This window comes from Gopherus flavomarginatus, chromosome 10, assembly GCF_025201925.1.
Source record: "Gopherus flavomarginatus isolate rGopFla2 chromosome 10, rGopFla2.mat.asm, whole genome shotgun sequence".
In the NCBI taxonomy this organism is placed as follows: Eukaryota; Metazoa; Chordata; order Testudines; family Testudinidae; genus Gopherus; species Gopherus flavomarginatus.
In genome coordinates, this window is record NC_066626.1 from 42,330,838 (window position 1) to 42,345,897 (window position 15,060).

Genomic DNA, 15,060 nt, shown 5'->3' on the forward strand with positions numbered 1-15,060 from the left:
AAGGAATCAGCCAGTTATAGGAGGGGAGAATACCGTGTGGCCCTGCACTGGTGGGTGAAAAGCTGATACGGCCACCAAGCGCACCTTGATAGACGAGGGCGCCAGGCCCTGGGCTCAAAGGTGAAAGTAGTCATCCAGAATAAGCTGGATTGGGGCAGCCATGGGGAAAATGCCCCGCTCATCTGCCCATAGAGAGAAGTGAGACCACTTTGCCAAGTAGGTTCAGTGCATTGAGGGTTGCCTGCTTTCCAAGAGGACGCGTTGAACCCCTTCTGAGCACGTCCTTTCCTCCCAGCACTAACCATTGAGCAGCCAGGCAATGAGGTGGAGTGCTGCTAGGCTGGAGTGGAGGTGGCGGCCCTGGTCCTGGGAGAGCACTTCCAGGCAGGAGGGCAACGGCCACAAGGTGACAGACAGGCCCGTGAGGGTCCTGTACCAATGCTGCCTGGGCCATGCTGGGGCAATCAGTAGGACCCGGACCCTGTCTGTCTTTATCTTTTCCAGGACGTTGCCTATCAGTGGAAATGGGGGAAGGCATAGAGAAACCTGCCCAACCAGGACAGGAGGAAGGCATCGGAGATAGTGCCCCATCCCAGACCCCCCTCCCCCCTCCGAGCAGAATCTGCAAATCGCAAACAGGTCCACCTGGGGAGTTCTTCACTCTTGGAAAAGTCTGTACACCAACTCTGGGTGAAGAGACTACTAGTGCTGAGAGGAGAAGTTCCTGCTCAAGCAATCCCCCATGAGTTCCGGGCGCCCAGTAGGTGATAGGCCTGTAGGCAAATGTTGTTATAAATGCCAATATATTTGCCAAAATCTCCAAGGGCATGATAGACAGAGGTTACAACAGGGACACACAGAAGTGCTGCATGAAAGTTAAGCAGCTGAGGCAAGACTACCAAAAACCAAAGGATGCAAACAGTTGCTCCGCATCAGAGCCCCATACACATCAGTTCTATGATGAACTGCATGCAATTCTAGTGGTGGCCCCTACCACTACCCCACCACTGTCCGTGGACACCTGCAAGGGGGGAGTCTCATGCAACAGGGATAAGGATTTTGTGGATGAGGAGGAGGTTGAGGGTAGCGCACAGCAGGCAAGCAGAGAATCTCTTCTCCCCGACAGCCAGGAACTGTTCATCACCCTGGAGCCAAGACCCTCCCAACCCTCCCAAGGCAGGCTCCCGGACCATGAAGCCAGAGAAGGCACCTCTAGCGAGTGTACCTTTGTAAATATAATACAGGGTTTAAAAGCAAGCATTTTAATGATTAATTTATCACGCCAAGCCAGTAGTCTGGAATCACTACAGAACAAACCATTGCAGCGAATGGGCCCAGCTTTGGTGGCATTCAAGCAACATCCTCGCTGATAGCCATGCGGTGAGGGGAGGCCCATTCATGCTGAGCTGTTTGCATTTGGCTGACAGGGATCTTCCTTTATACTAGCCAAGCGGGGTGTGTGTGTATGTGAAGTGATCATCGCACAGAATTGGGGGGGGGTGTTGGATTGTGCTGCACATTCACCCTAAAACTGCAGCCCCTCCTTTTAAATGGCCAACCCAACGGGCTTTGCTTGGTATGGGAAAGGAGGGCACTGCTGTTTGAAACCGGTCCCACATGTTATGAAAGTTGAAGAAGCCGAAACCCTTTGCCTTACCATGGCTGTCTGCAAGCCGAATTCTGTTGCCCAGCCGAGCATGTGTGATGTCTCACACCAAACCGGCAGGCACTCAATACAAGAGGCAAAATGCAAATGAGACCTTGTACTAAAAGCACGTGCTATGTAATGTGAATTGCTTGATTCCGTGTGAAACAGTCTTCCCTTTGTTCTCTAAAATGTATCTTTTTTAATACTACTCTCCCTTTTTTTCTTCCTGCAGCTGCAAATGTTTCTATGCTCCCCTTATCATCTCCATCCCAGAGGCTAGCGCAGATTAGAAGGTGAAAAAAAACGCACTTGCGGCGACACGTTCTCAGAGCTCATCCAGTCCGTCTGCACTGAAAGAACCCAGCAGAATGCATGGAGGCAAACAATGGCAGAGTCGAGGAAAGCGTTAAATGAATGCGATGAGAGGAGGGAGGAGCACGCTGGGAGGAGGAAGGATGCAATGCTGAGGCTAATCAGGGAGCAAACTGACACGCTCAGGCATCTGGCGGAGCTGCAGGAAATGTAGCAGGAGCACAGACTGCCGCTGCAGCCCCTGTATAACCGCTTGCCCTCCTCTCCAAGTTCCATATCCTCCTCAACCAGATGCCCAAGAGCGCGAGGTGAAGGGGGGTGTGAGGGGAGGAGGCTACGGGCACCCAGCCACTCCACCCCAGAGGATTGCACAAGCAACAGAAGGCTGGTGTTCAGTAAGTTTTGAACTGTAATGTGGCCTTGTCCTTCCCTCCTTCACCACCCTACCCAGCGTTTCTCTCCTCACCCACTCTTCCCGGGCTACTTTGTGAGTTTTCACCCTATTTGTGTGCTGAATTAATACAGAATGCATGATTTGGAAACAGTAATGACTTTATTGCCTCTGAAACCGATGATCAAAGGGAGGAGGTCGATTGGCATACAGGGAAGTAGAGTCAACCAAGGAGACGGGTTTTCATCAAGGAGAAACACACGAAACTGTCACACCATAGCCTGGTTTTCAAAGCTTCTATGATGCACAGGATACCCAGCTGTGCTCTTCTAATCGCCCTGGTATCTGGCTGCGCGTAATCAGTGGCCAACCTCCCACCCCGCCATAAACGTCTCCCTCTTACTCTCACAGATATTGTGGAACACACAACAAGCAGCAATAACAATGGGAATATTGGTTTCGCTGAGGTCTAACTGAGTCAGTAAACTACGCTAGTGCGCTTTTAAACATCCAAATGCACATTCTACCACCATTGTGCACTTGCTCAGCCTATAGTTGAACAGCTCCTTACTACTGTCCAGGGTGCCTGTGTATGGCTTTATGAGCCATGGCATTAAGGGGTAGGCTGGGTCCCCAAGGATAACTATAGGCATTTCAACATTCCCAACAGTTATTTTCTGGTCTGTGAAGTAAGTTCCTTCCTGCAGCTGTTCAAACTGACCGGAGTTCCTGCAGATGCAAGCATCATGCACCTTTCCCAGCCATCCCACGTTGATGACGGTGAAACATCCCTTGTGATCCACCAATGCTTACAGCACCATTGAAAAGTATCCCTTGTGGTTTACATACTGGCTGCCAAGGTGGTCTGGTGCCAAGATAGGGATATGCGTTCCATCTATCGTCCCACCACAGTTAGGGAACCCCATTGCAGCAAAGCCATCCACTATGACCTGCATATTTCCCAGAGTCACTACTCTTGATAATAGCAGCTCAGTGATTGTGTTGGCTACTTGGAGCACAGCAGCCTCCACAGTAGATTTACCCACTCCAAATTGATTCCCAACAGACCGGTAGCTGTCTGGTGTTGCAAGCTTCCAGAGGGCTATTGCCACTCGCTCCTCAACTGTGAGGGCTGGTATTCTTGCGCTTCAGGGCAGGGGAAAGCAAGGCACAAATTTCCATGAAAGTGCCCTTACACATGCGAAAGTTTTGCAGACACTGGGAATCGTCCAAGACCTGCAACACTATGCAGTCCCGCCAGTCTGTGCTTGTTTCCCAGGCCCAGAATCAGCATTCCACGGCATGAACCTGCCCCATTACCACCATGATGTCCAAATTGCCAGGGCTCATGCTTTGAGAGAAGTCTGTATCCATATCCTCATCATTATCGTGATCATACTGTTGTCTCCTCCTCACCTGCTTTTGCAGGTTCTGCACATCCTGCAGGATAATGCACGAGGTGTTTACAATACTCACAGCAGCAGCAGTGAGCTAAGCAGGCTCCATGCTTGCCGCTGTTTGGCGTCTGCAGGACAGCAGAGTTGCAGTGGAAGTGGTGGAGGACAACATTTCCCTGAGGAAGCACACAGGTACCCGGGAGCACATGGCAGACAACATGGAGAAATTCGTTATTGAGACAATAGCAGCAGAGCAGAGTTGCAGCAGAAGCAGTGTATGATGACAGTTAATAGTCCTACTGCACCGTCTGCTGCCAGCAGCACTCAGGGCACAACAGCGGTGGTGTAGGTTAGCTTAGCTGAGCTGAGCGGGCTGCACACTGCCATGGGATGGCATCTGCATGGAAAAAAGGCGTGAAACAATTGTCTGCCATTGCTTTTACAGAGGGAGGGGTGACATGTACCCAAAACCACTCGTGACAATGCTTTTGCCCCATCAGGCATTGGGAGCTTAACCCAGAATTCCCTATGGGCGGTGGAGACTGCGGGAACTGTGGGATAGCTACCCACAGTGCACCACTCCATAAGTCGATGCTAGCCATGGTAGTGAGGACGCACTCCACCAACTTAATGCGCTTAGTGTGGATATATGCAATCGACTGTATAAAATTGATTTCTAAAAATCAACTTCTAAAAAATTGACCTAATTTCACAGTGTAGACATACCCCCAGTATCTTGTCTTCCGACAGTGGCCAATGCCGGGTGCCCCAGAGGGAACGAACAGAACAGGTAACCATCAAGTGATCGATTCCCTATCACCCATTCCCAGCTTCTGGCAAAAACATGTTAATTCCTTATGCTTAACAATGTGTTCCACCTTGTATTTAGCTATGACACTCTGAAGTACCTTTCCCAGACTTGAAGATGAGCTCTGTGTAAGCTTGAAACAGCGTGTCTCGTTCACCAACAGAAGTTGGTCCAGCAAAAGGTATTACCTCAACCACCTTTTCTCTGTACTATATATACATATAGCGTCTAGCACCACGATTTTAGTAAGAGTATCTAGGTTGTGCTATGAATACAAAATAAATAATTTGGGATCCAGGATGTCTTTGTTAAAGACACAGCACTTTCACCTTTTCTGTTAAGTTGTTAAATTGGCAAATCCAATTAGATCTTCTCTTCACTGACTGTAAAACTCATTAAATATGGTTCAAACATACTTGTAGCAAAATTGAGTTTAGGACAATTGTAAGGCTAGTCTCAAACAGTTTTTTAAAAGTGTACATCTAATGCAGTTCTGCCCCCACCTGCATTTGTGCAGGCCACTCATACTATTGTAAACCAGTTCTCATTGCACAGGGGTTTGAATCATGTTTTAAAAATTTTAAAATGCAATTCTGCATCCAGTAAAGCAGGAGCTATTTGAATCAATTTATAGTAATGTTTACTTTTAGAATACAAAAGATCTCTTTATCTTTCCACAAGCATACCTATCACAATAATTCAACTTTTACTAACATTAAAAAATACACAATTTTCTAAAGTTAAAAAAAGTATGCTCCTCAATCAAGTTTCTTTGATAACTAGTGGAGGGTATTTACTTAGCATTCAAATTCCCAATATCCAAGATTTTCAGAGATGCTTATTTTCCCAGTTTCTAGAAACAGTTCCATCACAATGAACACTCCTTTTTCATAATTTATAAAAAAAATTAAAAATCCATGAAAATATACCAGTAAGGCACAGCTGACAAAAACAATGTAATTTATATTCAATTGAGGTGGAATAAATTCCCTTAGCTCAACAGCAATCTTTTAAAATATGCAAATTAAGTTAAACTGGGCTATCCAGTTCAAGGAAAATCAGCCCTAAATAAACTGTTTGGTGGTTTTGCTTTACAAACTTCTCATAAAGCAGAACTGAAAAGGAAACTAGATAACGTAAGATGCCTTGAGAGGAGGTTTGACATCGTAAAAAAATTAAAATAATTTGGGACAATAAAATGGATAACAGACACAAGTTTGCACCCACAGGGAGAAAGAAAGTGCCAAGCAATATGGCTGCAGACGTCTCAGCTGCAAAAGCAGAACTGGTGAAACAAGCACTGAAAGCAAGACATGCTAGACTAGAAGACCTGGAAAACCTTGCTAGGTTTTGAAGCTTCTGAAATTTAGAGAAAAGTGATAGCGTGAAGCCTTCTAAACTGTTGCACTAAAACCCAACCCATTTGAGACTCAAGCCAAATGATGATTCTTTATACACAGAGCTGTGCTACTGAATACTTCAGAGAAAAGAATGGATATGAATGACAGAGAGAGCATCCAACAGCTACCAGGAATAAAAATAAATAACTAAGAGTTTGAATCTGAAGGACAAATAGTATGGCTTTTTATGGACCTAAGTAAAATTTCCTTACTGATACAAACATTCATCACTGAAGAAACTGACACTTCTGCCCTTCAAAGTTCATGGTTATATATAAAGACTTTTATATTTTCAAACTCAAAACCTGCTCCAAAACTGTTGGATAGACTCAAAACAAAAAGTATAGCAGAAGATATGGGCTCCTTATGCGAGAGAAAGACTGAACTTTTGCTATGTATTAGCTCTAACCTTATGCTTTAGTTGGAAGCATGCAGAGTTTGGCTTAATGTCATAGTTAATGGTTTTAGTATTTTCAGTTTATGCTCCGTTATTGTAACAGATTATTGAACAGACTTTTCCAGAACACCACAAAAGTACTTTTTCCTTTAGGAAAGACCATTATTTCTCTCTCCTAACAGATTTAGAGACCAATTCTTTCTCAAGCAAGTACTTTGATGGGATTATTAATTTACAACCCTCAAAAGCATGCTATGCCTGAAACAGCTTCCAATCTTTTATCATGTGACACAATAAAATAAAGGTTCAGAAAGAAAAACAATAGAAATCACAGCAATAAGATTATACAGTTACTCAGCAATGGTAAGTGTGTAGCATGTCTGAACAATTTTTTAAAATAGTTTTTAATCAATATGCTACTTAAATAAAAATAAATTGTCTTGGCTGACTCACTTCTTGTGGGCTACTTGGCAGAAGTGGTGCTTTTAGGAGGGATTTGTACAAGGGGAAAGTTTGGGGAGCGTATTCTGCACATAGGTGGCAGTGTGGAAAAAGGTATAGAGTGAGGACTAATCACAAGGATTTGCAAGACTGGACTCTTATTAAACAGACAAGAGGTAGTTGGGATGCATGCACACACTTCTGTCAATATATTGAACCTATTGCTGATACAAACAACAGCTAAAATTATAACTGAATGGTTAGAGCATAATAATTATCTTGTGAATTTATATTATGCATTCATTAGTACTTTGGGCCTGATATGATTTTAAGACCCCATAATTTAATCCTAGTCAGAGCTGGTTTAATCAACACAGATATTAGTACCTAATATGAAGGCTGCCATTTTATGTTAGCGCTCCCAAAGTTACTAGCTCTGGTAGAGCTGATGCAGCACTAGCAACAGAGGAACTTGTTTGAAAGTTATCCTGATGCAGACTGGGGCCTTCTATGGGAATGGATTTGTTTGTGCCTTGTGTGTGGGTATAGACAGTTCTGTGTTCCCCTCTCCCTTGGGTATGGTGAGTTTGCTATATCGGTGAATAGTCTGTCTTGTAGGAATAGGTTATTTTGGGTCACAGTCTCTCCCTGCAAGGGCAAGAAGAAAGTTCCTCCCCTTGAAAATATTTTGGAAGAGGGATATTTTCCTGTGTGTTTTACACTCCCTAGAATGTATAGGTGGGATTTTACTCTGTGTATATGTGCATCTATAAAAAGCCTTGTCTACTCTAGAAACAAATAAAATTTCTATTGGTTCAGCTAATGTGGTGTTTGCATGACAAAAGAAAGTGTACACAAGCTTCCCATGGCAGGACTAATTTTTACCATTGTTCAGTTACATTTGCTTTTGGTATTTTGGCAGTAAACAGGTGCAGCCACTGTAACCTTGCCTACACTACATCTTCTCAAGGATGTTAAACCTAGTGGGATTTTTCCCCCTACATTTCTACAGTATAGACACAGTCTCTCCATCAAGGGAAAGAGGACAAGGAAGAAGTTGTTGTGAGTTACACCACGTCTCCTCAGAAAAGGAAAATGACAGTTTATTAGTCTGTCTCTCAGGGATCAGTGATTTTGTTGTGTGTATTACACCTTCTTCCCATGGGGAGCCCAGCAGTGGGTGTTAGCGTCTCTCGAGCAAGGGAGTGTGGAGAGAAGAGCATTTTACTGTATAGGTTTGTTACAGTCGGTGGGGGAGACGGGGAGGACTTTGCTAAGTGCTGTTTTTGGTAAGGCTACCGCCTCCGGGGAAAGATACGTTAATGGGTTTTACAATGAAACCGCCACGCCACCTACACTCCCATTCACTAACCTCCCACGCTACCAGGCTCACAGCGGGGAACTTACTCACCTCTGCTCACCAGCGTGCGGACAGCCCTGGGCGCCGCCATCTTGAACAGATGGGCCAGGGTCACGTGAGCGTAGGCGGGCTGCAGCCCAGGCTGGGGTCGGGTAGCTGCTGGGGCCCGCCCTCTAGCCTGGCCGCGGGTAACCTGCAAGGGGTGCTGGGTTCCAGTCCCGCCAAGCCTGTGCGCCGCCGGGCTTTGGTCCGCTGTAGTCACTGGAGCGCGGTTTTCCCGACCGAGCTTCCTTTGAGACTAGAAACGGGAGAGCGACGTTGGAGGAGAGTGAGCCCGCCTGGGCTCTCGCCTCGTCCGACCCTCGCCCCGCAGCCCGCCTGGGCTCTCGCCTCGTCCGTCCCTCGCCCCGCAGCCCGCCTGGGCTCTCGCCTCGTCCGACCCCCGCCCCGCAGCCCGCCTGGGCTCTCGCCTCGTCCGCCCCGCAGCCCGCCTGGGCTCTCGCCTCGTCCGACCCCCGCCCCGCAGCCCGCCTGGGCTCTCGCCTCGTCCGACCCCCGCCCCGCAGCCCGCCTGGGCTCTCGCCTCGTCCGACCCCCCCCCCCCAGGGCTCTCGCCTCGTCCGTCCCCGCCCCGCAGCCCGCCTGGGCTCTCGCCTCATCCGACCCGCTGCCGCCCCCCCCCCCCCCGGGCTCTCTATCGTCCGACCCACTGCCCCGCCAGCCTTGCCGCCTGAGGGCCGCTGTCAGGTGTCATTATGTGCCCTAGTCGCTAGTCTCCTTGCCCAAGGCCTCTAGCACCCGCCTTGCAGGGCAGAACTTCCCAGCCCTCTCTGTACAGACCCCAGATGAACGGGTTGCTGGTGGGTCGCTGCCCTTTCACTTGCCCTTCCTCCGACCACTTCCCTTCCTCCGCACTCCCCATTACTGCCAGTGCTCACAGGGGGAAGTCAGGAGCCTGCTGGGGCTCCTGGTTCTAATCCGCTGTAGCACCAGAGGCAGCTGGCCTGGCCTCTCATGCAGGGCCGGCGCTACCATTTAGGCAGCCTAGGCAATCGCCTAGGGTGCCAGAATAATTGGTGGGCACCGTTTTGCTGGAGGGGGCGGCAGGTGGAGCTGCCGCAGTCGTGCCTGCGGACAGTCGGCTGCTAGCGCGGCTCCAGTGGACCGCCTGCAGGCATAACTGCGGCAGTACCACCGGAGCCACGGACCCTCCGCAGGCACCACTGCGGCAGCTCCAGCAGAGCCGCGGGACCAGCGTGCAGGGCAGTGAAATTGCCGTCCGCCTAGGGCGCTCAAACCCCTAGCGCCAGTCCTGCTCTCACGTTACAGCCCCTTTTGCAGGCATCCAAGCTCCTCTTGAGAATAGAGAGGTTGGGCAGCTCTTAAAGTGAGGAGGTGGAATGAGCAGCACTGGGACCTGCTAGACCTTCTCCGAGCTCCATTCAGAGAGTGCTTTGCAGAACAGGGCTTGAAAACTCTGATAGTGATATACACTACCAGTAGTTGGTTGCCTACAGCAAGGCAAGCTTGGCCTGTTGGGAGCATTGGAGTCTGTTCTAAAGCTGATACTAATTGAAAAGGACTGCTGAATTTCTTGTGTGCTGTAATTTAAATCCTATTGAGTCTTTGCTTCTAACAAAGTTAGCTTGATTAGGGATACTGCTGTAAACTGGATGAAGCCCCACTTATTATTCAAGTCATGAGTATTGTCTCTTTTTTTCATAGCTTTGAATGGCAGTGATGGGAAGTAAAAAAAAAAAAATCTAGTAATTTTTAACCATTAAGTGAGTCGGTGTGGCAAAGTGATTCCTGAAAAGAAATTACAATCCACTGGTGAGCTGTGGCTATGTAGAACTTCACTCTGTAGAACTAGAAATGGTGTATTGTATAATGTCCACTTTTAGAATTTTCTCTATCTCATTTGATTATATCAAGTAAGAACAGGCTATGGAACAAACCCTGGACATGAAGCAGTCACATGAGGAGTGGGGAAAAGTCTTCACTGGAGCCACAGTGTGCTTACTGCTTGACTTTGCTTTATCCATGCAGAATCATGAAGGAGATGCCTAAACCTAAAACAAGTTTGTTGTATTTTAGTCCACCTAGTTACTTTATCTACAGTCACTTACTGCAGCACAGCCAAACTTCATTCAATAAAAATTAAACACCTAGAAAGAACAAACCAGCTACTTACTATAGAGGATGAACCCAACAGTTCTCAGGCAAACATATCAAGCACAAAGGGATCAAATACCCAACTAATAAGAGGAATGGGGAGCAATTATGGTAGCAGCTACAAAAGCAAAGGGCGGGGGGGGGACCCAAAATTCAGACATGAAATAAATAAGCCAAGAGGGGGGAAAAATCCAAAGTCTTAAAGTCAGCCGTGGGGGAAGGCGGTGGGGGGTTACTCCTGCAAACTTGCATCAGATGAGAGTAGATGGCTAAAACTTTGTATTTATTTCCTGGCTTTGCACTTATTGTGTCTGGGTAAATATACAAATGTTTAAAAAGTAGACTACTAGAAATAGGTTACAAATCAGATAAACACCATCAATGCAGTCAGGCCCCAACCCACTCATGGAAAAATATATGAACTTTACACTGCACTCTGAAGGACAGACTACCTACTGAACAAGCTAGGGAGCAGCTTCAAAAGGTGAGGGTCTCCTATTAGAAGCAACCCATCACCCACATGTTCCTGTATAAGGACTGTCAGCTAAAGTGTATCAGTTGATCATATACCTCATATGCAAACCATGTAATTCTTTAAAGATCAGTAGCAGTACCTTGTATTGGCCCCAGATATGAACAAGTAAGCTAATCCATTCCTTATATCAAGACCCACTAAGCAGATGAGCTGCTACATTCTGTATCAGTTCAGTTGTAGCCTGTGACTTGTCTTCAAGAGTAGCACTATAATAATCCAGTGTGGAGATGAAAGTGGCAAGATCCAAATCAAAGAGAAAGTGAGCTAAAATAGATGAAAAATGACACTCCTATCCATTGCTACCTAGTGGGACTCAGGGAATTCCCCTACTCATAGGGGCAGAATCCAACACCTCCATATGGCTGCTCCTTCAGCCAAACAGCATGATCTCTCTTTTATTGGATTGAGCTTTGGCCTGCTTGCTTCATCTTAGCAAGGCACTTGGGAAACCAGACATCTCACATTTGGTCCAATTAAAGAAATTCAGAGCTTCATGCAACCTGCACAATGGCCACTCAGCTCAAAGTATCTTACATACATGCTGAAATGGGGGTAGAGCTGCATGCCAGAACAACTACAGAACTTCACAATAAAATTTATGAACATTACATGGTGGAGTTTCTGCAGTAGCAGAGGACTGGACCATCAGGTCCTATATCCTTATGTAATCTGGGGGGAGGGGAGAGAAAGAGGGCTGATGGGTAATTAGCTATCACTATTCTCTGGACTTTTTCTAATGGGTAGAAACAGACACTATTCAAATGCAATTCTGTGCTTTCTTGGCCGGAGCCGTAGATGACTCAACAAAATCTCATAGTCAGTGTTATCAAGGGCTGCTGCTACAGAAATTAACTTGACTGTTGACCATTGCTAGTAGACTGATGACAGAGGTTAGCTTGATCTCCATGAGCCTGAAACCCAACTGACAGGGACCAAGGAAGTCCAAGGATTCCAGATATGCCAGAACTGTCTTGCCCCCACCTTTGCAATTACCTTGTCAATAGAGGTCAGATTATAGAAGTAATACATATGGTTATATACTATTGCTAAGAGTGAATTGTTTCAATTTTTGTACGGAAAGTCAAGTGTGGACCAGAAGACGGGCATGGCCAGCTTCTTTTCTATTATCCTAAAGAACAAGTGAGCAACTGTTGCAACCTCTGGATCAGTTTCAAAGGAATCCCAATTAGGAGATCATTATAGTAGTCTTAAATTTGTGCTTAGATGAGGATTTTTGCTACTCAGTAAGAAAGCACCTATAACTTGCCAGATTTAAGTATAGTCAAAACTTTTATATGGTTTCAGATAGAGTGGAAATCAGTGAGGCCAGATCTAGTTGTAGGCAGAAAGGAAGTGCCCACTAAATCTAAGCACAGTAAACATAAGGATTTGCATCCTGCTGTGTCCAGGTACTACTAGTAAATCCACCCCTGGAAAACTTTGATTTTGCTACTCTGTTCTTAGATATGGCTTTATTCACAGCTCCCTCAAAATCTTCCAAAACCTTTGAAATGATTAATCAAATTGTTGTGGGAGGAGTTTCCCTCTGGAATTGAAATTATAGGCGGGGTGTTCAAACAACCACTAAATTGGTAACACTAGACTTGACCACTAAGGGGAGGATGGGGGAGTTCAGGAGAGGTGAAGGGAAGGATTTAGTCTTGATGCACATGCAAGTTACCTCCGTTAACATCAAGTCAAAGTCAGATGTACATGGCAAGGAAAGAATATACCTATGGTGAGATAACTTTAGGTAGTATCAGTCTATAAAATGTTTTTTCTCCTAATGGGCATTCTGTATTGAGATCTCAACATAATTTTAAAATGATATTTTCAAAATGACCTGCAAAGCGTTTCTAACAGAAGTTGTTTCTAAATGAGTGATAAACCAAACATATAACATAGACAAAGAATCCAATAAATTTCTACACCACATCAAAAAACAAAATCACTTTCTTACAGCACATTTACTTACCTAACAGGTTTCAGGTTAAGATTAATGTTTCACATGAAATAGATAAACTAAGTAGGGAACATGAAAACCTTAAAATCATGCTTTATTTAAAAAGATAAGCAAAGGCTCAGTGGGAAAGGAGATGAGCATTTTCAAAAATAAATTATATTAAACATGGAGCATCTCCTTCATTATAATGTATTTAGAAACAAGAAGGCAGATGCTGAGCCTTCCCCTCCCCGTTGAACTAGATTTCATTTATGTTCACTCTGATTTACTCAGAACAGCCCTAACTAGAGCACATTCTTCTTATTTGAGGCATGTTAACAGCATTACATTTTCTCTGATCACTAAAGGAAGAAAAGCTGCAGCTGCTGTAGGAACAGACAGCACACAGCTCTGCTCTGCTGTCACCCAGAGCTTTCACAATGAACAAGACAGAACACTGAAGCACATATGTGATCAGTCCAAGGCTTCTGTATGTAGGCACCTGCCACAATAATTCTTTTTAAAGGATCTTCCAGCTGAACTGAATTTGTCTAAATCAACATTTTTCTATAAGCTTGCAATATTTTGAAAGAGGTGAAGGGAAGAATTTCCATGCCCTTTTAGATCTGTTTCTCTGTGCTGGAGATTTAAACATTTTTAACCTGGGAACCTGAGAATTGTCATAATAGATCAGATCAATGATCCCTCTAGTTATATGGTGCTAACAATGGGGCTGCAGAGAAACCTCATAGATGCTCATAGTTAGGCTGGCAGAATTCAGTTTTTGTATATAATTTTGATGGATAATATGAACGTTAAAGCATTTTTTCAATTTTTATTGATTTAAATTTTCACAGTTGCATGAAATTATGGGGCATTGTCAATATCACATATCTAAATATACAGAATAAATACCCTTAAATCAAACTCTAAGTTCTCAAGCAGCATTCATCTTATTTTGCCTATCTGTAAATTATCATTGAAAATATTTTTTATTGGTTTGGATGTTGTCATTGTCATAAACAGATAGCTAAGGGTTAATGTTCTTTTACCTGTAAAGGGGTAACACCAGTAACCCGAAACACCTGACCAGAGGACCAATCAGGAAACAAGACTTTTTCAAATCTGGGTGGAGGGAAGTTTGTGTGTGAGTTCTTTGTCTTGTGTCTGACCCTCTCGGCTATGAGTGATATCTTTCTGTCTCCTGGCTTTCTAATCTTCTGTTTCCAAGTTGTAAGTACAAAAATAGTAAGACAATAAGGTTTATATTGTTTTCTTTTGTATTTACATGTGTGTAGTTGCTGGAATGTTTTGAATTGTATTCTTTTTGAATAAGGCTGTTTATTCATTTTTTCTTTTAAGCAATTGACCCTGTATTTATCACCTTAATACAGAGAGACCATTTTTATGTCCTTTTCTTCTTTTTTTATATAAAGCCTTCTTTTTAAGGCTTGTTGGAGTTTTTTCTTTAGTGGGGACTGCAGGGAATTGAGTCTACAGCTCACCAGGGAATTGGTGGGAGGAAGAAGTCAGGGGGGAAAATCTCTTTGTGTTAGATTTACTAACCTAACTTTGCATACCCTCTGAGTGAGGGGGGGGGGGAGTACTTGTGTTTCCAGGCCCTCGTCCAGACTAACCCGCGGCATCGGCGGGTTAAAATCGATTGCTCGGGGATCGATATATCGCGTCTAGTCTGGACGCGGTGTATCGATCCCCGAGCGCGCTTACATCGATTCCGGAACTCCATCAATCCGAACGGAGTTCCGGAATCGACACGGAGAGCCGCGGACATCGATGCAGCGCCGTCCAGACTGGTGAGTACCTCGATTTTAGAAATTCGACTTCAGCTACGTTATTCACGTAGCTGAAGTTGCGTATCTAAAATCGATTTTAATTCCTAGTCTGGACGTGGCCCAGGACTGGAAACAGGGAGGGTGGAGTCCCTCTGTTTAGATTCACGGAGCTTGCTTCTGTATATCTCTCCAGGAACCCAGGGAGGGAACACCTGGAGGGGGGAAGGGAAATGGTTTATTCCCCTTTGTTGTGAGACTCAAGGAATCTGAGTCTGGGGGTCCCCCAGGGAAGGTTTTGGGGAGACCACAGTGCACCAGGCACTGTATAGATTCGTGGCTCGTGGCAGCTTTACCAGGTCCAAGCTGGTAACTAAGCTTGGAGGTTTTCATGCTAACACCCATATTTTGGACGCTAAAGTCCAGATCTGGGAAAAATGTTATGACAGTCATGGTACAATTCC

The 15,060-nt window shown here is 45.3% G+C and overlaps 1 protein-coding gene and 1 long non-coding RNA gene across 4 annotated transcripts in view; one reads left to right on the forward strand and one right to left on the reverse strand.

Moving 5' to 3' along the window:
* The window catches only part of METAP1D (methionyl aminopeptidase type 1D, mitochondrial), a 61,766-nt gene extending 53,314 nt beyond the window's left edge, over positions 1 to 8,452 (reverse strand). Inside the window, exon 1 of one of the 2 annotated variants that reach the window (XM_050916726.1) lies at positions 8,206 to 8,452. In XM_050916726.1, coding sequence (XP_050772683.1) covers positions 8,206 to 8,245 — 40 coding nt within the window. In that variant the 5' untranslated portion in view covers positions 8,246 to 8,452. The remainder of the gene's footprint in view (positions 1 to 8,205) is intronic. The other variant, XM_050916728.1, reaches the window with a different exon arrangement.
* LOC127030376 (uncharacterized) overlaps positions 1 to 15,060 on the forward strand; it is a 133,126-nt gene that overhangs the window by 66,766 nt on the left and 51,300 nt on the right. The window lies entirely within an intron of this gene.